Raw genomic sequence first — 23,080 nt, 5'->3', positions numbered from 1 at the left:
CCACTAATCTGTCCCTCCTTCCTCCTTTCCTTCCATAGAGGATCTACTGAAAACTAGCTACCTCGTTGCTTGCGGCAAATTAGAATGTAGGGGGCACCCAGAAAATTCTCCACGAAGCAACAGCTTCCTCGGAAGCCTCTGCCAATGGGCCCCATGACAGATTCTCACGCGGAGGGTCCTCGTACCCACACCTTCCTGGACTGCCCTTTATAGAGAACAAGAATGGAAATTGCTAAATTGTAAAGACTCTGTGGGCAACAGTTCTCCCTAAATGTTCTGGTTTGCTGCAAAGAACTCAAAAGAAATCAAGATAGACAGTTTTTCTTTTTTCTTTTTTTTTTTTTTTTTTTTGGTTTTAGTTTACTGACATTTTTTGGGTTTTGTTTTTATTAATGAAATAGGTGCCTCAGGATAATGCTATAGGTCTTAGATTGTTCAGATCAGAGGATGTTTGAACTTTTACCCTGTGCTTGAGAGTGACTCATAAGTCAAGCAATTATGTAAATAATAGGCTGATAGGAAGATGGTAGAGGTTCTGGGTGAAGAAGCAGCCTCCTTCAGGGTGGAAATTACCTCAAAGATTAAAGATGAAGGAAAGTGAGCCACAACCACACTCACAGGCCATCAGCTAGAAGTGAAAGTTCCCTCAGACATATATGGGGTCCTTAGCTAAAAGAGACCATGAAAAGCTTGTTTTTTTTTTGTGGGGGGGGTGGGAAGGGGTCAGTGAGTTTCTCCTAATCCAGCCAGGAAGAAGTTCAGAACTATCTTTCCTGCACTGATTTCTGCTACTGACTTACTACCATTGATCCTTGGATAACACTGTGGATTAGCTGGTTGAAAACTTATATATAACTTTGGACTCCTCAAAAATTGCACCAATAGCCTACTGTTGACTGGAAGCCTCACCAATAACATAAACAGTTGATTTGTTGGATGGTGTTCCATCCAACTCCCCCTTCCTTGGCATAGTTGAAAATCTGCGTATAACTTTGGACTCCCCAACACTTACCTATTAATAGCCTGCTGTTGGCTAGAAGCCTTACCAATAACATATACAGTTGATTAACACATATGTGGGAGGTTATCTGTTATATATTATATGCTATATTCTTTTTTTTTTTTTTTTTGCAGGAGAAAAGCATACAAATTTATTCAGTACAAGTTTTTTTTTTCGAGAATGTTAAAAATGATTTTTTTTTTTATTGTTAGGTGATATTTGGTTTCTTATTTTTATTTTTATTTTTTTTCCTTAAACTTTTTTATTTTTATTTATTTATTTTTTATTGTTGGGGATTCATTGAGGGTACAATAAGCCAGGTTACACTGATTGCATTTGTTAGGTAAAATCCCTCTTTTTATTATTTTTTTTATTGTTAAATCATAGCTATGTAACATTTGTGCCATCAAGGGGTACAATGTGCTGGTTTCATATACGATCTGAAATAATCTCATCAAACTGTTCAACGTAGCCTTCATGGCATTTTCTCAGTTATTGTATGCAGACGTTTGTATTCTGCATTTAGTAAGTATATTCTTAACAATAAAGCAAGCCAGAGAAAAGAAAATGGTATTAAGAAAGTCATAAAGAAGAGTAAATATATCTGTTATGAAGTGGAAGTGGATTACCGTAAGGGTCTTTATGCTGATCCCCTCACATTGAGTAGGCTGAGGGAGGAGGAGCTGGTCTTGCTGTCTCGGGGTTGGCAGAGGTCGAGGAAAATCCACATATAAGCCGACTTGGGCAGTTCAACCCCATATTGTTGATACGTGAAAATGGCAGCAGGGAAAATGGTTCTTTCTCCCTTGTGGCTAGATGTCCACAGATGTGATAGGAAGAACTGTAGGAGTAAAAAAGATGGGGAATAATGGAACAAAATCTATTACTTCTCTCATTCCCCCGACACCTTCATCTGGTCTCTGTCACCTGGACTGAGGACATCGCTGGCCACTCCTGCTTCCCTCGGACTGTCTGTCTGCATCAGCCCTAGTGAATGCTCAAACAAGCAGTTCTAATCACTCTAGTGAATGCTCAAGGAAGCAGTTCTAATCATGAGCTCCTTACTTGATGGCCTCCAGCTGTTCCTAAGGCAGGTGCTAAACTCTTCACGTGTGACTCAGCAATTCTGCTCCTCAGTTTAGAGCCGACATGGCTAAAAACAAGTGTTCCAACAAAATCTTGTACACAAATGTTCACAACAGCATTATTCACAATAGCCAGAAGATAGAAACAGCCAAATTTGAACACAGGTCAGGGTCACCTGGGAGGATTGTGAAAGCCCAGGCTGCCAGGTCCTCCCCCGCAAGCCCAGCATCAGTGGAGACTGTGGTGCTGGCCCAACACAGCTGAAAGAGTCTTTAGTCCTCTTCCCTGGAGAATCTCTAGGACACAGCACAGCACAGGGCCAGGAACCACTGTGGGAGGGAGGGAGGGAAGGCTCCAGAGGGCCCTTGTGGAAACAGCACCGTCACCTGCAAGCCCATCACGTGCTACTGTGTGTTCCTGTTGGCCTAAATACCAACCTTAACCTGGCGGAAGCTCCTCCTCCCATGATGGCTCTCAGAAGAGGGTCAAATGCATTCATCAACATCCCACAAACAGAAAGAGAGCCACATTTCAAGGGCATTTTTGGACTGTAAGACACTTAAAATTGTCTTAGCTCACAGCAAATTTTCTCATAAGGTGCTATCATAAATGGTAGGTTGGGTGCCTGCCTATTCAGCTCACTAAAGCCCACTCAACTCGTGTGTGAAGTGCTCTGGTGCCCCGGGGGTTGTGTCAGTCTCACAGGGGAGGTCAGGAACTGAATTGCCATCGTACCGCACTTTTCTTCCTGTGGGAAAATATCTTCCCAGTGAACAGTGAGAAGAGAAAAGGAGGATATGAGACAGAAATGTGGACAACAAAGAGACCTTCCTCTGGCTTCGAAACTCCAAGGAAAGGGCTCGCTAGCTCTCTGAGGCCTCTTTTATAAGGGCACTAATCTCATTCATGAGGGCGGAGCCTCATAACCTAGTGACTCCCCTGAGGCCCTTGCCTGCTCATACCATTACTCTGGTGATTAGGTTTCAACATATGAACTTGGGTGGCACACAGACATTCAGACTGGAGCACTACACTGTTATGGAACACAGTGGCCTGTTGACAAGTGCCTCTTTGGCGGTGGAGGAATTGTTCTCTCAAATGGATAGATACACAATTTTTTTTTATTCCAACTGAACCAGTTGACACTGCAGGGCCCTTCACTCCTGGGTATGTGTCAGCCATATCTTTTATGAATAAGGACGTTTTGACAGAAAATGGAGGGAACACATAAACATATAATTCACACACAAAAATAAAAATGGTCCTCAAGCATTTGAGAAAAAAGTTGAAACTCCCTTTCCATTAGAAAAATGCTAATTCAGGTCGGCGCCTGTGGCTCAGTTGGTAGGGCGCCGGCCCCATATACCGAGGGTGGCGGGTTCAAACCCGGCCCCGGCCAAACTGCAACCAAAAAATAGCCAGGCGTTGTGGTGGGCGCCTGTAGTCCCAGCTACTCGGGAGGCTGAGGCAAGAGAATCGCTTAAGCCCAGGAGCTGGAGGTTGCTGTGAGCTGTGTGAGGCCACGGCACTCTACCGAGGGCCATAAAGTGAGACTCTGTCTCTACAAAAAAAAAAAAAAGAAAAGAAAAATGCTAATTCAAAACAACCTTTCAGGGCGGCACCTACTGCTCAGTGAGTAGGGTACTGGCCCCATATACTGCGAGTGGCAGGTTCAAACACTACCCTGGTCAAACTGTAACAAAAAATAGCCAGGTATTGTGACAGGTGCCTGTAGTCCCAGCTACTCGGGAGGCTGAGGCAAGAGAATCACCTAAGCCCAGGAGCTGGAGGTTGCTGTGAACTGTGATGCCATGGCACTCTACCGAGGACTATAAAATGAGATTCTGTCTCTTAAAAAAAAAACAAAAACTTTTAGATGGGCAAAATGTAAAAATATGACAATAAACTTCGTAATGAGGCTATGAAGAAACTGGCTTTCTCAGCATTGCTGGTAGGAATGCAAATTGGTACAAACTTTCTGGAAGAGAATTTGGCAGCATCTAATGAAAGTACATACGTGTTTCCCTTTTGTTCTAGCAATCTCATGTCTAAGAATGTACCCGAAAGATAACACTCCAAGAACATGAAAATGCACATATAAACAAGATTATTCTTTTTTTTAGAGACAGAGTCTCAGTTTGTTGCCCTCGGTAGAGTGCCGTGGCGTCACAGCTCACAGCAACCTCCAGCTCTTGGGCTTAAACAAATCTCTTGCCTCAGCCTGCTGAGTAGCTGGGACTACAGGTGCCCACCACACCTGTAGTCTATTATACAAGATTATTATAAATCTTGTATATATTATCCATCTATTAGACAATATTATTCATTTCAACATCGTTCATAATTGCCAAATATTGGAAGCAGCCTCTATCCCTGTATAAAGAAGGAGAGTGTTTGAGTGAACTGTGGTGTACCCACACAGTGGAGTTAGGGTGTGGTACACCTCTATACGACTACATACAACTAGGTGTACTAGACACTAGGGAAATAACTGTGAACTGATTGGAAGTGATTTCCAGGCTGGCAAGGGTGTGCAGAGAGGGAAAATCTTTCACACTATTAGAAGCATTGCAAACTAATACAGCCTGTTAAATGGGGAAAAAAAAAAAAAAGCAAAGTACAAAAGTGTATCTGTAGTATGCTACTGTTTGTGTGCAAAAGAAACCATAAGGAAACACACATGTATCTGACCACTTGTACAAAAGATACAGGAAGGGTAAGCCGGACACTAAGAAGATGAATTTCCTACAGCAGGTACCTGGGAAGGGAGAGAATGGGGTGGGAATGGTGTGGAGGGGACCCTCGCCTATCCAAGTCTACCTTCTTATATAACCCTAACTCTTACTCACACAAATGTTTCACATACCCCCAAATCAATAAGTAAGACAAACCAAAATGCGGGGAGCCCAAAATGGAATACAAACAGAAAAACAGGGAACTATGTATTACAAATAATCACACAACCACACCGATAATTCTGGAAAAACAGTTTTTTTGACTGGATACTCCAAGGCTAAAGGCAAGTACCGTGCTCTGGCTGGGAAATCTATTTCTCACAGGAGTTCTGTTACCACTTGACGTGCGAACAGTGATTGAGCAAATAAGGAGATGCGTCTTAAATAACAAGAATCCAGTTTCTCTGTGCCAGTGGAAGAAGACACCCCGGAGAGGGAGGAAGCCTGGAGCAGAGGCGCCCCAACTTCTGTTAAGGGCCAGACAGTAAACGTTTCCAGCTTTGTGGCGGTCCATGAAGTCTTTCCAACAACTGCTCTGATGTTGAACAAAAGCAGCTTGGACAGTGTGCACTCGAGGGGGTCTAACTGTGGTTAAAACTTAATCACAGAAACAGGCAGGAGGCCAGATTTGACCCGCAGGCCATCGTGGCCTTATTTTTAGCTCAAAATGAATCTTGTGATATTGGATTGGAATCTCCCATGAAATTATGATTTTGTTTTTTGTTTTGAGTTAATATACAGAGTAGCCATAAAGTTCACGTACACACAGACTTTATGGACACCCTGTATGTGCATATGGAGAAATAAATGTCACCGCGATTAGTTAGTTAACCCACATAGTTACCATTTGTGTGTGTGGTGAGCACATTTAAGATCTGTCAGCAAATTTCAAGTATTTAATACAGCGTTGTGTTCTGTAGATGCTATTTATTAGATTCCCAGGGCGCATTTATCTTATAACTGAAAGTTTGTACAATTTAATCAATATTTCCCCATTTCTCCCCGCCCCTAGTTCCTGGGAACCACCATGCTACGCTGTTTCTACGAATTTGGCTTCTTTAGATTATACAAATAAGTGAGATCTTGCGGTATTTGTCATATGATTTTTGACATATACACAGATAGACACAGAAATACATATATATATTTGCTTATATGTGGTTTAGTGCTGTCAACCTGAAAAACACACCAGAGAAAAATATCTCCTAATATAATGAATTTATTCAGGAGTAAGCAAAAAGGATTATAGTCTGGTGTGGACAAGTAGGGCAAGCCACAGACGCACCTGAATGGAGCAGGGTAAGAAGAAGCTTTTATTGGAAAGCTACCTGGGAACATCACTCATAGTTCTGGAGGCTCAAGACCAGAGCAGGTGTCAGTTCATTGGTGGAGAGGCCATACTGGGCAAGCGTTCTTCCGAGAGCATCTTTTTGAATCGCTGCACTTACTAAAGAAGGAATTCTTGTGGGGTTAGGCAGCGCCTGTGACTCAGTGAGTAGGGCGCTGGCCCCATATGCCGAGGGTGGCAGGTTCAAACCCAGCCCCTGCCAAACTGCAACAAAAAAAATAGCTGGGCGTTGTGGCGGGTACCTGTAGTCCCAGCTGCTTGGGAGGTTGAGGCAAGAGAATCACGTAAGGCCAAGAGTTAGAGGTTGCTGTGAGCCGTGTGACGTCATGGCACTCTACCCGAGGGCGGTACAGTGAGACTCTGTCTCTACAAAAAAAAAAAAAAAGTCTTTGAAACAGTCCTTTTCTCAGACATGCAAACGTGAGCTCTCCCCCTTTGTGCTTTCCTGGCTCCAATTTCTTTGGATCTGACGAAAGTGATTTCATCCTGGTGACTGCAACTTTCACAGTACGCCTGCGTCTGTTTGCTGGAACAGGGATGTCCCAGTAGCAATGTGCACTGTTGGTGCCCAGACTTGGTTCCTAAGCACCGGACCTCTTGAAAGAGTGGTTGATTCCAAGACTAGACAGTGAAAATACAAGATGAGCCCGAAACGTGGGGGTACCAGAAAGTAAGGACATCTTTGTAAAAGGATGGGGACATGTTAGAAGAACATGGGAGCCAACCTGAAGGACTTCCCAGTGGCCAAAGCTGAAACAATTTGAACCACAAAGTAAGTCATGATAGTATTGGATTGTAATCCATAGAATAGAGTAAATATCTGTGCACTCCCGCTACAGATAATTAAATAAATAAATAAGTGGAAGAGATGGAAAGGCTTTTTTTTAAATAGAAGAATTCTAATTAAAAAATGTGGAAGGAATTGGGGAAATGAAAAGTCACTATTAGAATACCACAGTAATCATGACCACAGGCAGGGTCCACCAATGGAAGCTGAGATTTGTACAAGAAAGTTTTAGGACAGTATATTTGCATATTCTTTTTTAATGTTTTTTTAATTTCAAATTAATATGAGGGTATAAACGATTAGGTTACAATGTTTGCATTTGTCGGATAAAGTCCCTATTGTAGTTGTGTCCCACACCCAGGAGGTATGACATATACTCTTACGCTGTACCTATTAGGTGGAGCACACCCATCCCCCTTCTTCCTCCCCCGCCTCCCATCCCTCCTCCCTCCTCCCCCCTCCCCCTGAACTTGAATTAAATCGAGTTTTTCTCTTGTGTAGGTGTGTATTTTTCTGTCTATTGGTTTCATATTAGAATTGAGCACATTAGATACTTGCTTTTCCATTCTTGTGATACTTTACTAAGAAGAACGTATTTCAACTCCATCTAGGTTAATACAAAAGATGTAAAGTTTCCATCTTTTGGGCTGAATAGTATTCCAGGGTACATGATAACAGCTTGTTAATCCAATCCTTGATTGATGGGCATTTAGGTTGTTTCCACATCTTAGCAATTATAAATTGAGTTGTGTTAAACAATTTAGTGCAAATGTCCTGATGATAAAATGACTTTTTTTCCTTCCGGTAGATGCCTAGTAATGGGATTGCGGGATCCGATGGAAGGTCCATTTTGAGTTCTTTGAGGAGTCTCCATACTTCTTTCCAAAGAAGCTGTGTTATTTTGCAGTCCCACCAACAGTGTAAAAGTATTGCCCTCTCTCCAAGTATTTGCATAGTCTTGAACTACCTCCCCCCTCAAATTTTTACTAACCATAAGAAAGAAATGGGAAATTTATAGTGGAAAAAATCCAGCAAATGCTATTGTAATACACTAACCAAGTGATCAAGACTAATGTCACCAAGAACAAGCAACGTGGAGTCCTCATGTGGTCTCTGGAAAGGCAGGGCACTTCTGTAAGCTCAGCCTAATCGTGAGCATACATTAGACAGACCCGAACTGAGGAACGTTCCAGAAAACCAGTACTGGTTCAGTACTCTGCAAAGTCACGCAGAATCAGGAAAGACTGAATCATTGTTGGAGAATCAAACACACAGAGGAGACGTGATGGGTCCTACACAGGAGTCCACCGTAGCAAAAGGACAGGAGGGGAGACCTCTGGCCAGACTCACGTTAGTTCTTTTTGGTGGCTTTCCTGTTCTGAGCCTTGTTTTCTGGTTGTGTACATTGTTACCAAGGAATCTGGGTAGGGGGACACGGAAACTCTTTGTAGTATTTTTGTAACTTTTCTGTAGGTCTGAAATTACTTCAGAATGAAAGTGAAAAACTACTAGAGTTTTTGTAGGTACCCCGATATTTGATGAATGATTGAGTTTGTATAGTATTTGAGAAGTCTTTGATGTAACACAACTTAACTTCAAGGGGAGAAAAAGAACAAAGATAACCCCCCCACATAACCAGAAGCACAGTTATCTCATCTAAGAAATTTGATACTGATATAATAAAATTATCTAATATACTGCCCCTGTTCAATTTTTCTAATCCTTCCCAAGTGTCGCCTAGAGATGTATTTGTTCCGTGGGTTGTTGCTGTGTTCTTATCTGTTTGCTTTGGTGTTGTTTTGTTTGGTTGGTTGGTTGGTTGTCCTGGCTCCTTCATCTCCTTTAATGGTAGAACGGTCACCTGCCTTTTCTGTCTCACCTGGCACTTAGATTTCAAGGTGCTCCGAGAATGGCTGTCTTCCACAGGATGTGGTTTTCCACAGCAGAAGGAGCCCGTGGCTGTAAGCTCCTGTTCACACCGATGGTTCCCCGCAAGCCTCAGCTCCCGGCTCATGACTCAGTGCACCGTGGGTCCCTGGGTGGCTCTCCAAGTGAAGCCCTGGGGCTGCTGCACCATGGTGCTGTCTTGTCCAGCGGTAGACGCCGGCCCCGACCTTTCTTCTCCTTTCGTGCCCATTGTGGCTGTGCTCTCTCCTCAAACTTCCCATTCCTTTTCCCCATCTTCCCTACCCTGCTGAGCTACCCTTCCGAAGACAGTGCTGTTTCCAAGTCAGACCAGCTTCTTTGACCCTCTTGCACCAACCAGCACATTGTTTGTAGCACGTTGCAAACTTGAGAGGGGATGAACCAGCAAGAACTCCACAGATAACAGCATTTAATCGGCTTCCACCCAGAAAACTGGGGTCTGGCACCTTGTGAAAACCCCTGCCCCAGGGTCATCCACTGGGGCCAGTAAAGCCCCAAATACAATAGCCAGGGGATTCTTTCACCACATAGTTACTGACTTGGTCAAAAGGGACAACCACCTGATGTGTATTAGAAGCCAGTAATTTCATTTGATAATACTGGAACCCTTTGAAAAAATTTTAAATGGGATTAATATTTATAGCAAGCAGATCTTCTACATTATCTGTGCTGGGTCCCACCCTGCAGTAGAGAATTGGTAATACATGGCTTCATAAGTATGAACTATTGCTAATAACTGCAGGCTGCCCCTCCCAAACCAAGACTCCAGCAAGATCTGCTCTCACTGTGCGCTGTTTCTGCAGGGGTGTGGTGGGCAGCGGGGACATGCCAGGGAAGCCCTTGAGCTCTGGAGTCAACAGACCAGAGCTGGAATTTCAAGATGTGCTGCTTCCCAGCTGATGAACCTTGAAAAGATACTTAGCCCTCTGTAAGCCCCGGTTTCTTCATCTATAAAGTGGGTTGCTAACACTTGCTGCACGGGGTAACTGCCAAGATGTGTGTGCAATGCCCAGCCCTGGGCTGGTCCGGGGCAGGCTGTCGGCAGTCCCGGGGCTCCCGCTGAGGTTGCTGCTGCTGGCCAGGTGTCTCTGCAGTCCACACGTGGCCTTTCTGGAAGAAATGGTTCTGATCAAGGGGGTTGCCGTGCTGTCATCTTTGTGGTGCTGGTAGCGCGTGTGGAACGGCAGGTGATGAACCGCCCAGCTGATGATTACCCCCACGGTCCCCACTGGTTCTAGCTTCATGGCCATGTACCCTGAGCTGCCCATTTGGGGAAGCTCAGAAAACATGGTCGTTTCCCTGCAGCAAAGCTCTGGGTCCCCAGCTAGCCAGAAACACACATCAGAGCAAGGAGAAGGTTTCCTCTGTTAGCTTTCTTTCCAGCTTCTCTTCGGGTTTTCTTCAAGAGCCTCCTGTACTCAGAGTCCATGGGCTGTGTGCTTCCGAGCCGTCAGGCGTCAGCAGCAGCTCACCTCCTAGAGCTCTCTCAGTCTCATGGACATGCCCAGTTGTTTAAATATGAGGATCCAGAGCTGCACTTTGGGGCTTTTAACGTCCTACATCTTGTTCCTGCCTTGTCACCTGTACCCTTCTTGGGGGTTTAGAATGGCCCCCAACCCCAATGTCTCCACCTCACTCTCCCCTCGAGAGCATACCCTGCTGTTCACAGGATATTGACTCAGAGGCTCCCTGTTGTCGCCTGAGCCTTCACTGCTGGCGTGAGCCCTCAGTACCATGGCTGTGACATGACGGTACAGGGGAGAAGCACCCAAGGCTTCTGTGTGAGCCCCTCCCCCTCTCTGCCCTGCATGTCTTAAGTTCAGTGCCCCTGAAACGCTTTTCATTTGCAAAGGAATAATCATTCCTATTTGTTTTGGGAGCCCCAGACTACACACTGGCCAGGCAGCTTTCGTTTCCCTGCCGCGGAGGGAAGGGAGAGCATTCGCACTGCATGCAAATAGCCAGGGATTTCTCTGGAGCACTGAGAGCTCCCTGTTCAGGTCGCATTAGGCGTGCAGTTCAATCGGTCCCCCTGAAGGAGGAGGAGGAACAGGTGGTGTTCAGCTTTGAACTTGGGCCACATGCCCCAAGGATAAGTGTAGGTATAGATTGGTCTAAACAAGGGAATGGGGGGGAAAATCGCTTTCTGTAAGTGCTGCCTTGGCGAGCAGCCAGGCAGAGCGAGCAGAGGGACAGAGGCAGCAGTCGAAGGCTATTGAGAGCGTATGTTATTCATCGGCAAAGCATTCAGCAGCTAAGATCGTGTCCAAAAGATTGTTCTGCAGCTGGAAAAGAAAGGAGCCTTTCAACCTCGCTCATTTGGCCTGCACTGCAGTTCTGCTGAGCAGCCGTTTTGGAGTTTCCTCTCGGAGTGATTGGTTTATGCTGTCCAGATGTGCACAATGTGATGGTTTTGTTTTTTGGCTTTCCAGATGTGCACAGACAGGAAAATGAGCTCTGGCAAAGGCGGAGGCCTGTCTCTGCAGTCGCTGGAATCTAGAGAACCCACAATGCCGTCGTTGTGCTGGGATCACAAAGCTTAGGATCTGGAAAAGAACTTACAGGTCGCCAATTTAACCTCCTTGTTTTACAGCTGAAGACACTGAGGCCCTGAGAGTTGTGACATGCTCCCTGCCGACTGATTATCTGCATCTGGGAGCAGACATCAGCGCCCCCCCCCACACACACACACACTAGACACGTCTGTTGGATCACTGTATGTACCTGTTACTTGCTTGTGTGCTTGGGACAGGTTGGGAACAGAGAATTCTTAGCTTGTTCTGCTGCTAGGGTAGGTGTGGGAGAAAGAATGAATAATAAACATTAAAAAATGAATATATTACACAGTTGGTTAGAAGATAATAAATGCTATCAAAAAGGAAGGAAAGAGGCTCGGCACTTGTAGCTCAGCGGCTAGGGCACCGGCCACATACACCGGAGCTGGCGGGTTCAAACCCAGCCCAGGCCTGCCAAACAATGACAACTACAACCAAAAGATAGGGCATTGTGGCAGGTGCCTATAGTCCTAGCTACTTGGGAGGCTGAAACAAGAGAATCGCTTAAGCCCGAGAGTTTGAAGTTGCTGTGAGCTGTGACGCCACGGCACTCTACCAAGGGCTACATAGACTCTGTCTCAAAAAAAAAAAAAAAAGGAATGAAAGAAAGCAAGAAAGGAAAATAGACTATGTTTTAGATAGGGGTAAGGGTAGATTTCATTGAGAAGGTGACTATGTTTATTATGTATCGCTATATAACAAAATACTTCAAAACTTGGTGGCTTAAACCAGCAACCGTTATCTCACGGTTTTTCTGCCTTAGGTATTTGAGAATGGCTTTGCTGAGTGCTCCTGGATCAAGGTCTCTCATGAGATTGCAGTCAAGAAGTCAACTGGTGAGGCAGGCACATAAAGGCTTGGCTGGGGCTGAGGGTCTGCTTCCAAGATGGTGCACTCACGTGGCTATTGGCCGGAGGCCTCAGTTCCTCACCAGGTGGGCACCTCCAACTGGCTGCTTGAGTGTTCTCACAACATGACAGCTGGCTTCCCCCAAAACTAGTGATTGAAAGAGAGAGAGAGAAGCTACAATATCTTTTATGATCAGGCCTTGGGAGTGACCTAACCTTCCTTTAAAGGGGTGAACAATTGAGTGCCAGATATCTGAGAAGGAAAGTTTCAGTGAAAACGCCCTCACATAGGAGTAACCAGGTATTTGGGGGCAAGCACGAGGAAACCAGATGGCTGGAATGGCAGGAGCTAGGGAGAAGAGCAATAGAAGAAGAAATGGGAGGATGGAGGGTGGGAACGTGTTGTAGGCCATCGCAGGCCAGGAGAAGAAGTAAGCTCTGTCTCTGAGCGTCTTGAGCAGAGGAGCAGCATAATCAGAGCAGACGGGCAGGGAATAGACTTCCTGGGGCCTTTTGGAAAAGGATGGCAGCCAGGAGACAGGTTCAGAGGCTACGGCTGTAACCCAGAAAGGGCCTGAGGGAGGCTCCCACCCAGGAGTAGCAGAGGAAGAGGGGAGAAGTGGCTGAATTCTGGACAGATCTTGAAGGTAGATTCCCTGACAGATGGCATGTGAGGTGTGACAGAGAGTAGCCAAGGGCAACACCAAGGTTCATGGTCTTCTCATCCCCAAGTGGCCACGGACTGTTGGCCTTCTGTGGCTTCGTGTGAAGCAGTGAGATGTGGAAGAGGCCTGGGATCCAGCATCATTCCCTGTGCTGCAGTGACCGCGCTCTGTTCTTGGGTTTGTCGCTCACTTTTGTAGTTACTGCATCTATAAAATGGAAAATGGCCTGTACCGCCTACGTAAAAGAAATAGTAAATGTTTATAAAGGCACTTAAAGCTTTTTATAAGAAAGTCTCCAAATGCCGGAAACATGTTTAGTGGTTTGAGTGCTGGAGGATTAAGTGTTTTAATGGCACCGCCCCGTCCCTAAAATGTTGATCCTGTGGGTGGAGAGGCTGATGTGCTCAGTGAAAGAGAAGCTGGAATGAGTTGGGGGAATTCATTCCTGACGAAGTACCCCAAACAGAGGTCCAAACCTAGGATCTGAGGAAACTGACCACACACTATGGTCGCACAAAGTGAGGATACGGGGCTCCCGTCCATCCTTCCCACCCTCAGACAGTCCTCTTCTGGGATCTTGTACTGCTGCCCGAACAATTTATATTCAGAAACAGGTACAAGTAAGCTGTGCTGTCAGAAGTGAATGTAGTGATTCTCTTGGGGAGGGCAGTGCCCAGCAGGGGCCCAGGTCCAGGGGGTCCTCGGGTGCTGGCTGCGTTTCACTTCTTGATCTGGGTGTGAGTTTCATGGCTTTGTCCAGCTTCTGAAAATTCACCCAGAGCACTGACATGCTCATTTCTGCTCATAGACGCAACTGCAATAACATCTTTTTTAAAAGGCAGCAGGAAGTTATTCTTTTCCCAGAGGTATTCCTCCTGCCCAGAAGCTGCAGTCTTACCTTCAGAGTCATCACTTGCTACTCAAAGGCATTGTTTTCAACCCTCCGGATACCTTAAGAGAACTAACGACTGCCAGTGGTCGGCGGCCTCTCCTATCCATCTGTGGATGAGAAGGCCGGGCTCATTTTTGCCTGTCTACCTATTTGGGAGCCCGCAGCCTATACTCCTTTATGTACGTCTGAATTCTGTACATCTCATTTCTTTCGCTCAAACCGTTGCTCGCGAGGCGCCTGCAGGCTGTTGCATGTGGGTGGAGACCTGTTGTTCTCGCTGCCCTCCGGCATCCCACTGTGTGGGGGGACCAGATTCATTCATTCACTCTGCTGTGGAGGGGCTTCGTGTGGTTCCCACTTCCGGGCTTTATCAATAGCCATGTGTGAACAACAGCGCTCTCAAGGTGTGTCTTCCCATGACCACCCAGCCACATCGCTTTAGGGGTGCACCCTCACCACAGTGTAGCCTCACACTCGGCCGGTGCATAGGGTTGGTGTGCTCTGCTGGGAGGCTTAGCAGGTGAAGGTCCCCTGGTCATCCCTGCAGGAGTCAGAGGTCTCGTGGGTATCTGGGAGGCTTCTCTCACTTCTGCAAGAAGTGCTCAGTGGTACCCTGAATCACCCTCAGCCACTGCCCTGACTTCCTGGGGCTTTTCCCCACCCCTTTGGAGGAGGGCGGTAGACTTTAAGGGAATGGATGGGTCACCTCATCTTTCCAGCCTGCGCCAAATAAGGCTCCGTGAGCTGCGCCCAAGGGGTGGGGGAAGATCCCTTGCGTGCTAAGCCAGCTCCGCGAAGCAGGTAGGGCCGGGCGGCCCTGCAGGGAGCACCCAGCCCCTTCCCACCTGCAGGCTCATCAAACACCTTGACAGGCTGCCCGGGTGAGAAGCTGGTGATGTCATCTCGAAGCCTGAACAATCAGGCCTTTCACGGTGGGACGATAACAATCAAAACAGTATGCAGGGGCCTGCCACGCAAGAACACACATGCTCATCCTGCAGGGGAGGATCTGAAGGCTGGGGTGAAGCGGGGCTTGTCAGGATTATGCCCTTACAGCCCTGAGAGCAAGGCCGCAGGGTGCCATCTGCTCACTTGCCAATTCTTAGGAGACTCCACGACTCTCCCCCACCACCTTTCTTGAGGGCATCTCACCTCCAACCCCAGAACTAAACCTTGGTCAGGGCTTAAGCAGACGTGTCCCTCAGCACAACTCCAGGTGGCGCCTGTTCAGAGCACACAGGGTAATGGTGGCCTCATCCAGCTCACAGTTGGAGGGTGACTCCTGGCTTTGCATAAGGGAGCTGAGGCTTGGGGATCCGCAAGTGTTGTTTTCATGTCCAGCCTGGGAATCCATCTTGCCACAGTCAAGCTCCCTGGAAGACTCAGCTCCACTGGGCCTGGAAATTCTCAGATGTGTGAGATCAGACTTCTCTGTGCTTGGTCTGAGCAGCATCTGTTCCAATATTTGCCCAGGAAGAAGCTCACCTGAACTGTTGCTCACTCTAAGCCTGTGGGACTCAGACAGGGCAGTTTTGTTCCCTGGGGGGCATTTGGCCATGTCTGGAGACAATTTCACTGTCATGGTAGAGAGGTTGCTACTGTTAACATTCTATGATGCATTGGACAGGACCCCGCAACAAATAATTGGGGCTCAAAATGTCAATAGTAGTGAGATTGAGAAACCCTGCTGGGGGTGAGATGTTCCAACTCCATGAAATCTCCAGTTAACACCTGGCCTGCTGTCCTTGTCGGCCAGAACCTCAGCTCACCAGCAGAGTGGGTCAGAGGCAGTGCCTGGAAGGGGACTGGAGCCCAGGTGTCCATCTCTCCCTCTTGATGGTTTGAGGGGTCTGCACACGACCCAGACAACCTGACACATATGCAGTAGCCATTAAGAGGTCATGCTCTGTCACTTCCCTGCTGGGTAGCCCCAGGGACCAGCCACTTACCTCCTTGTGCATCAGTTTCCCCATCTGTAAAATGGGATTAATAATGCCAGAAAGGTGGTTGAGGGAACACAGCGTGTCGCCTCAGTGAAATGCTCACAGCCACGCCTGGCTGGTAGTGACAATAAATGGCTGCAATCGCAGTGTCATTTTTCTTAAAGTCGGAGAACCTCAGGCTGCCTCTGATGGGCATGGTAATGAGAGACTTGAGGCGGTCTCAGCCGCAGGGGTTACAGAGGGTCTACATGGCTCTTGGCACATGCTCTGCTGACACAACCCGGCAGCTTCTCCCATGCTAAGGGCCTGAGAGTATTTTAAATCAAAGGTGTGAGTGGAGATGGCTGATAAATGACTTTCCCTCAGCACAGGGGCCTGCCTCCCGAAGATGGGATGGAGGCCCTGGGGAGGAACATCATGCTTTTGGCCTTGGGAAGACACCTGAGGTGGGGCTGGGCTGTTTAACCCTCAGATTTTCCCTAGAAAGGCGGCAGACTCAGGTGGGAAAGATTTGCAGAGGACAATGGACATCTAACGAGAGAGATGTTAGCTCGGTGTGGTTTTTGGTTTTGTTTGCACGTTGGCTTTGAGCTGGGGAAGGGGAGGGAAAGGAAGAGCCAGCTCACCCTGCCAGGCCTCTCCAGTCTTCACGTCCTCTACTCCTCCTCCTGGCATAAAACGCATTTCCCTGCCTTTATTAAAACCATTCCCATCCTCCCAAGTCCATCTTGAACATCACTTTTTTAATGAAGGTTTGTTTCCTGGGTCATTTTTCTCTGCCCGAATCATCTGCCCTCTAGGCTTTGTGTTTCTCTTAAGGCCTTCAGCAGTGCCGTACTGTGCTGTTGGGATCTGCAGGCCGGTCTTTTCTGCTAGACGGCAGGTTCTTGGAAGGCAGGGCTCTTCCTCAGGTCTTCTCCCTGGGAGGCGCGAGCTCTCCCACATGCCTGGGGCTCAGTGGTGGATTCCAGAGTGACTCCTGGGACAGGCTCCCAGCCCGCCAAGTCACTATCACAGGACATGTGGTTCTGCCCAGGAGGTCATAAGATTGAGAAAGCAGAGGAACAGCCATTGGAGAAGGAACTGGCGTGAGGCTGGACGGGAGCAGGAGCCTGAGTGCCAGTCTCAGCGCGGCCTTGCTCATGAGCCTTGGGCAATTTTCACTGCAGCCGCCCTGGAAAGGGCATCCACTCTGGGCTCTGGGCTGGGATGGGCCCCTCACAGTGATGGTTTCCCATCTGCTCAAGAGCCCTGCAAGCGGGAAGCTGTGTTCTCTTTTTACAGATGAAGCAGAGATGGAGTTTTTCATAGCTTTCCCTGAGTCACCCTGCTGTACCTGGGGGTCCCACCCGGATGTATTTGATGCTGCTGCACATCACCTGGCCTTTAAAGGCACCGAAATCCTCTATGCTTCCATCTGCTACCTTAACAATGAAGGCCCTGAGCCAGGCCACCTTCAGTGCCCCAACTTTTAAAGGAAGGGTGGGGGGGTTCCCAGCAGGAGATAAGAAGTCAGCCCCGCAGGGAAGCTGAGTCATGTCTCTAAGAAAAAGCAGATGCAATGGCCCTCCAAGGACAGTCGTTCTTCCTGTCACCCACCTCTTGGGATAAGTGGTCTCTGAAGATATGGGCAGGGAAGCCCTTCCTACCTAGCAGACTAGGGAGACCCTGGCCATCTGCCTGCATGCAGATGGAGGGACCAGGCTGGGAGAGCAAAGAAAGACAGGAGCAACCTGCCCTGACATCCAGCCCAGAGATGCCAGCCTGTGTATGAACGGATCCCCCCCACCGCCTGCACCTCCTTGGCATACCGATGGGCCCAGCCCCCTCTGTCTGCTGGGACTCAACATTTGTGAATGAGCCCAATGCTTTCCTGACCTGCTCTCAAGTTCCTCCACCCCTGGGGGTTTCCAGCTGCCTCCCATCCCCTAACCAGCCTGAATTGCTCCTTTGTGTCACTGCCCAAGAGGAGAGCAAAGTGTCTCCTGCCATTGCAGGAGACCATCTCTTCCCCACCCCTGCTGTGCCTGGCCAGCTCCTGGGTAACACTCAGGGCTGGGCTGGAGAGAGTAGCCCATGGAGCCTCACCTGACATCCATGGAACGGAAAAGATCGCTGGGAAGCTGTCTTCCTAGAGGGAGGAATGTATAAAGGTCCAGAAGCAGGGGGGTGGGGGGGGACTGGCCTTAGACTGCTGGAAACATTAGGCAGGGCCTTTTATTTTTTTAATATGCTCAACTTCCAGGATTCTGTATATATCCTTTTGTGGCAAGTTAAAATTCTTACCCCAGGTTACCTCAGCTGCCTACCCTGCTTCCAAGTGCTTCTGAGTCTCATCTTGAGACTACCCCAGGGTCAGCACTGAAAGTCCTGCATCCCAAAAGCCCCCTAGGTCCAAGTGAGCCAGAATGAGGGGGCATCGTCGAGATTCCCATCCCAGAGGCACTCACGTGCGGGGCTCATGTGTGAGTGTGTGTGCACCTGTGTGTTGGGGAGAGCCAAATGTAGAAGGGTCATGTATGAAGGTGGGAAGGGCAGAGGAGCTATGTTCCCAGCCCTTGCTGTGGGGCAGAGAGCACAGGAGTGCTTGAGAGGGACCTGGGATCACCTTCAAGGCATTGCCCTGCTCGGAAGGGCCTGGCAGGACCCAGAGGGCGCGGCATCTGGTTGGGCTGGACGGCCCGTGCCAGAGCTGGGGCAGGGCAGAGTTAGCACGGCTCCCGGGTAGAAGAATGGCCTTTCTGTGCTGCTTATCAGGATGGTGGCTCCCAGGCAGGATGTGGAGAAGGCTCTATTGCCCATCTGGCAGACGGCCGCAGTCAGTGCCTCATCATGGCAAAGACTTTGGACGGGGTGCTCCACCCCTGACTTGCTGATTACACTGGGGGCAGGTCACGTACCTGGAGTCAGGTGACAGCAGCGGACTGTGAGCCAACCACCCAGTGCCGTCTCCAGTGCACAAGGGCCTTGGCCTTCCTCATTGGAAAGAAACCATGGGCTCAGGGCTTAGCAAAAATCTCAAGACAGCTGGTTGTGTTTACTCAACCATGTGGGGAGCTACCGGGCAATCAGGATAGGGGCTCATGAAATGTTGGCAACAAGTCATCCTTAGCATTTTTCTTCAGCAGAAATATGTTTCAAATGACTCCTCCTTCTGGATAGGAGCTTAGGCTCAGCTTAGACACGAAGCTGGGTAGCAGAAGCTGCTAGAACAAGCTGTGTTTCTGCCCACGGCTGGTTAGAATATGTTTGTCGGGGTCCCACAACCTGAGCAACAATGTCTTCCAAAGGTAGATTTGGATTCCTAGACCCAGGGCCCAAGAGATGAGAAGAAGTGAGTTTATTAGCCCAGCTCCCAGAGGCAGGCACTAACTGCCCTCCCTGGCAGAGCAACAGAGGCAGGGAGGTGAGAAAGAACTTCTGACCCTGGAGACCAGCTAGGGAGGAAAAGGAGACAGCCAGCCAGGGCCAACACCACCACACACATACATACTCCAAAAGCGATGAGCCAGAACAACACTTTTGTTTTTCCTAAAAATCTCTAACTCTGTTTCTTTTTTGATCCTACCTATAATTTCTCCCCCCCCTCCTCTCCTGTTGGACTGGGACAGATCACGCCTTTTTTGGAGAATGTGTAGGCTATAGGGTCAGCCCCTGCAGAGACCTAAATAAGAGCCACTTCTCAGACAAGCGTGAGGCCATCCCCCAACTGCCTGGCACATAATCTTCAAGGTCACTCAGAGGTGTCCCCTGGGGCTCTGCAGGGGAAGAGTAGAGCCTGGGCTTATCCCATCCTTTTGCCTCCTCTGCCCCCAGGGAAGTGTCCAGTCTTTAGCCATTCACTGGGGCTCAGTGGAGCCTGGAGGTGACAGGAGAAAGGATCCCAGCCGAGGGGGAAGTGAGAGTCCACGTCTCCTGGGAGTTTCTGTGCAACCCAAGCAGACAGGAGCACAGTATTAGGAAGACCCAAGGTTGCACTGTGGTTCTTACCAAAAGTGGTTCTCTCACCAGTGATGTGAAAAATCTCACAAGTGTATCAACAGAAGCAGGTGCGTGAGTGCTGATGGGAACTCAAGCCCCATGGGCCACCAGCAGGACAGCCAAGCCAGGTCTGTTTGAAGTGGGACTTTGCAGAGGAGTTTTGGTTCAGGTTGGAAAGCGTTCTGACTTGGAAAGAGGACCCATGAGTTTGTGGAAAGCCCTAAATTATATTCTCTTTCACCTCTTTTATCATGAACTCACCCTGAAACCACAATAACCCAGTAACACTCATGTCAGCCCCAGGGCAGACTTTGATGGGTCCTTACTGCATACCAGCTCCCGTAAACTAAGGGTGTAGAGGAACCATCGCAGGTAGTCATCACAGCAGCTCTGAGAAGGGGGCAGGTGTGTCATTCCTCGAATTCTATCGATGGGGAAATGGAAGGCAGCTCCGCTAACAGAGCTCAGTCCGAGATTTGGATGTAAGAAATCTGACTGCAAAGCCCAAACACCTTGCACATGCACAGCTACAAGGACCTAAGGAAAGACAAGGGTCCTCCATGTTGAGGTCTCTGCTCCATCTTGTCAGATCTTTCTGCAGGCCACAGGGCTATCAGGGCAGAGTCAGCAAACTATGGCTCACAAGCCAAATCTGGCCCACCACTTGTTTGTGTAAATAAAGTTTTATTGGAACCCAGCTATACTCAATTGTTTCTGTATGGCCTGTGGCTATTTTCCCACTGCAACGGCAGAGTTGAGTGGTTGTGACAGAGGCTCAGTGGCTACAAACCCTGTAATATACACTATCTGTCCCTTGACAGGAAAAGTTTGTTGTCCTCTAGACCATGGGATGAGGTTAGAGCATGTCCAAGCCCCTTCTAAAGAGGAAGAGGAAAGCCTGTCTTAGATAACACAGGCAAGGATTTGGGTCAACTTGAGAGTGAGTCAGCAGCCCCTCAGTGGTGCAGCCAGCACCCTCTGTGGACCTCGGTTGGCCTGCGAGGATGGGGTGTCTTCTTCCTGTCCATACCATCTTATGACAGTTTCCCATGCAGATTGAGAGGGATGGATCAATGGCCCTGTCATCCCTAAGACTGCACAGTATTTCCTTTATTAAGGACTGATCATTTATAAATGCCATCAATCTGATACGCTGATAGGAAGAGGTTGAAAGGAAACACTGTGAAGTTGCCAAGAACAGATGGGATAAACTATATGTCAGCTTAATGTTTATAGGTTCAAGATTCTGGAAGGGTCAGTCCTAAGAGTCTCCTTGACTAGAAGCCCAGGGCGGGGGCTCCCTTGTCCTGAGGAGTCTGGATCTGTGAGACTCGATGAAGCTTGTGTGCACGAGCTGGGGAACCGAAGCAAACATGGAGTGTGGTACAAGCCGTCAATCAGAATGGGGGCTAGATATCAAACACCGCAATTACCCTTGCTATTCTTTGCTGGAGGCTGAACAGAGGGCTCCGGCCAGAGCTAGCCTGACAGTACCTTGAGGGCTGAGAATGTGTTCAGTCCTGAGACCCTAGGGCGGGAGGACAGGATGGGCCCAGCTGCTGGTCTGCAGGACTCCCTTGTCTCTGCCCAGAGCCGAAGGTGGATTCCACTGGTAGCAGGTGCACTGACGTGAGCCGGTTGACCTGAGAGCCCACGAAGTTTCCCTTTTCTTTCTGTTTTACCCACAAGACTCTCAGGCCATATGCTGATATCACTTACCAAGTGATACCTTCTTATGCCCTGGAGATCTCTGTTGATGAGATAGGTGTTGGTGGGGGGGTTGCTTCTTGGACCGGGGAGACACCCTAAGATGGCCTTCCTGTCGCACTCAGATGGGTCCCGTTTCCCTCTGATCATGCCTCTGCCCCCTGCAACGTGACATTCGGCTGACCTGCAATAACTTGCGGCATGAACAATGAGGGTTTGTCTTGCTAAATTATAAGCCTCACTGAGGTCAGGGAATTGCATCTGTCCCCCTCTCACTCTGCTTGTCCTTTCCTTTGCGCTCCCTACCTGGCTTGTGTGCAGAGCAGGCTCTCAGACGGCACCAACCAGTATAGCCCCTCAGAGGCCTGCAGAGGCGGGAGGCGAGAGGGTCACAGTGAGCACCACCGGGGCTCAAAGGAACACAGTGACAGGGTCACAACACACAGAGTCCATGGAGAAGCCGAGCCCCAGGCCAGCTCTGTGCCACCATTGGCGTCTGCATCTCTACTTCCGTGACCTATTTCCACAGTTACTTCTGGATAAAATGTAAGAGAATAGAAATCCAAGTACACTGAGCATCTCGCCTGGGCTAGAACCTTTACGGCATTATTGGGTCCTTGGTTCACTCAGCAACCGTTCCTGGTAGACGGTGTTATCCCCTATTTGTATATAATCAACGGAGGTGTAGAAAGTGAATGATGTGTGGGCAAAGCTGTATAGCCAAGTGGCAGAACTCAGCCGTCCTGACAGCTGGACAGTGTTCTCTGCTGTGCCAAAGCAGCATAAGGATAGAGTGTGCCTGGGGGCAGGACAGGATGCTGGGGGGAGGACCTGCGTCCCTCCACTCCATGAGTGCCCCGACCTCTGTCCTTCTTCCTCCTGCCTCAGGTCCCTGCGGGCTCCCTGGCACCATAGCAGAGCTCCTGCACTGCGTGGCTCACAGTTCCAGGCAGCGCCATCTCATGTCTTCTTGGTCTTTTAGGAATCTGGCCATTGGAATTGGAATCCAGAATTTCCCCGAGGGCCTGGCCGTCAGTCTCCCCTTGCGAGGGGCCGGCTTCTCCACCTGGAGAGCCTTCTGGTGAGTGCTCCAGCTGCAGAGGGCAGAGTCGTGTCGGCCAAAGTGCTCAGAGCATCCTCCCCTTCTAGAACAGCCTCTTCTGATCTGGAGCCTGGGGCTTCAGGTAGAACACTGAAAACCTGAGGAAGTCCATATCTCTGAGGCTGGGGGAGACCCGAAGACATAAACTTACCTCTTGACCTGCGACCTGTTCCTGACCCAGCCTGGATGTCTGTGTTCCCTGTCTCCAAACCCTCCGTGGATGGCCCTGGCCATTCCGTGTTAGGTTCTGTATCCTCAGATCAGAAGGAGCAAAGTAGACATTATGTCCACTCCAGATGTCAGGTGCTTTACCTTACACTTACGCTCCCTCTGCCCGTCCCCAAGAGACGTTACAGTAACTCCTTCCATAGCTCCCTGTCCAAGTGAAAAGACCAGGACCCTGTTGACAGCATCTGGGATGCCGGTGATGACATTGGCACTCACACTGAGTATTCTCATCTTCCCCAAAGGGCTTTTTGGTGTGTTCCTTAATTGTCCCCTTTCA

General features: G+C 48.7%; 1 protein-coding gene across 3 annotated transcripts in view; it reads left to right on the top strand.

Moving 5' to 3' along the window:
• The window catches only part of SLC39A11 (solute carrier family 39 member 11), a 357,393-nt gene that overhangs the window by 329,649 nt on the left and 4,664 nt on the right, over positions 1–23,080 (top strand). For all 3 annotated transcript variants that reach the window (XM_053569888.1, XM_053569889.1, XM_053569887.1), the window contains one exon: positions 22,456–22,554. In XM_053569888.1, coding sequence (XP_053425863.1) covers positions 22,456–22,554 — 99 coding nt within the window. The remainder of the gene's footprint in view (positions 1–22,455; positions 22,555–23,080) is intronic.

This window comes from Nycticebus coucang, chromosome 18 (genome assembly GCF_027406575.1).
Source record: "Nycticebus coucang isolate mNycCou1 chromosome 18, mNycCou1.pri, whole genome shotgun sequence".
NCBI classification, from domain to species: Eukaryota; Metazoa; Chordata; class Mammalia; order Primates; family Lorisidae; genus Nycticebus; species Nycticebus coucang.
Note: the sequence above shows the minus strand (reverse complement) of the source record. Positions and strands in the feature narration are given on the sequence as shown.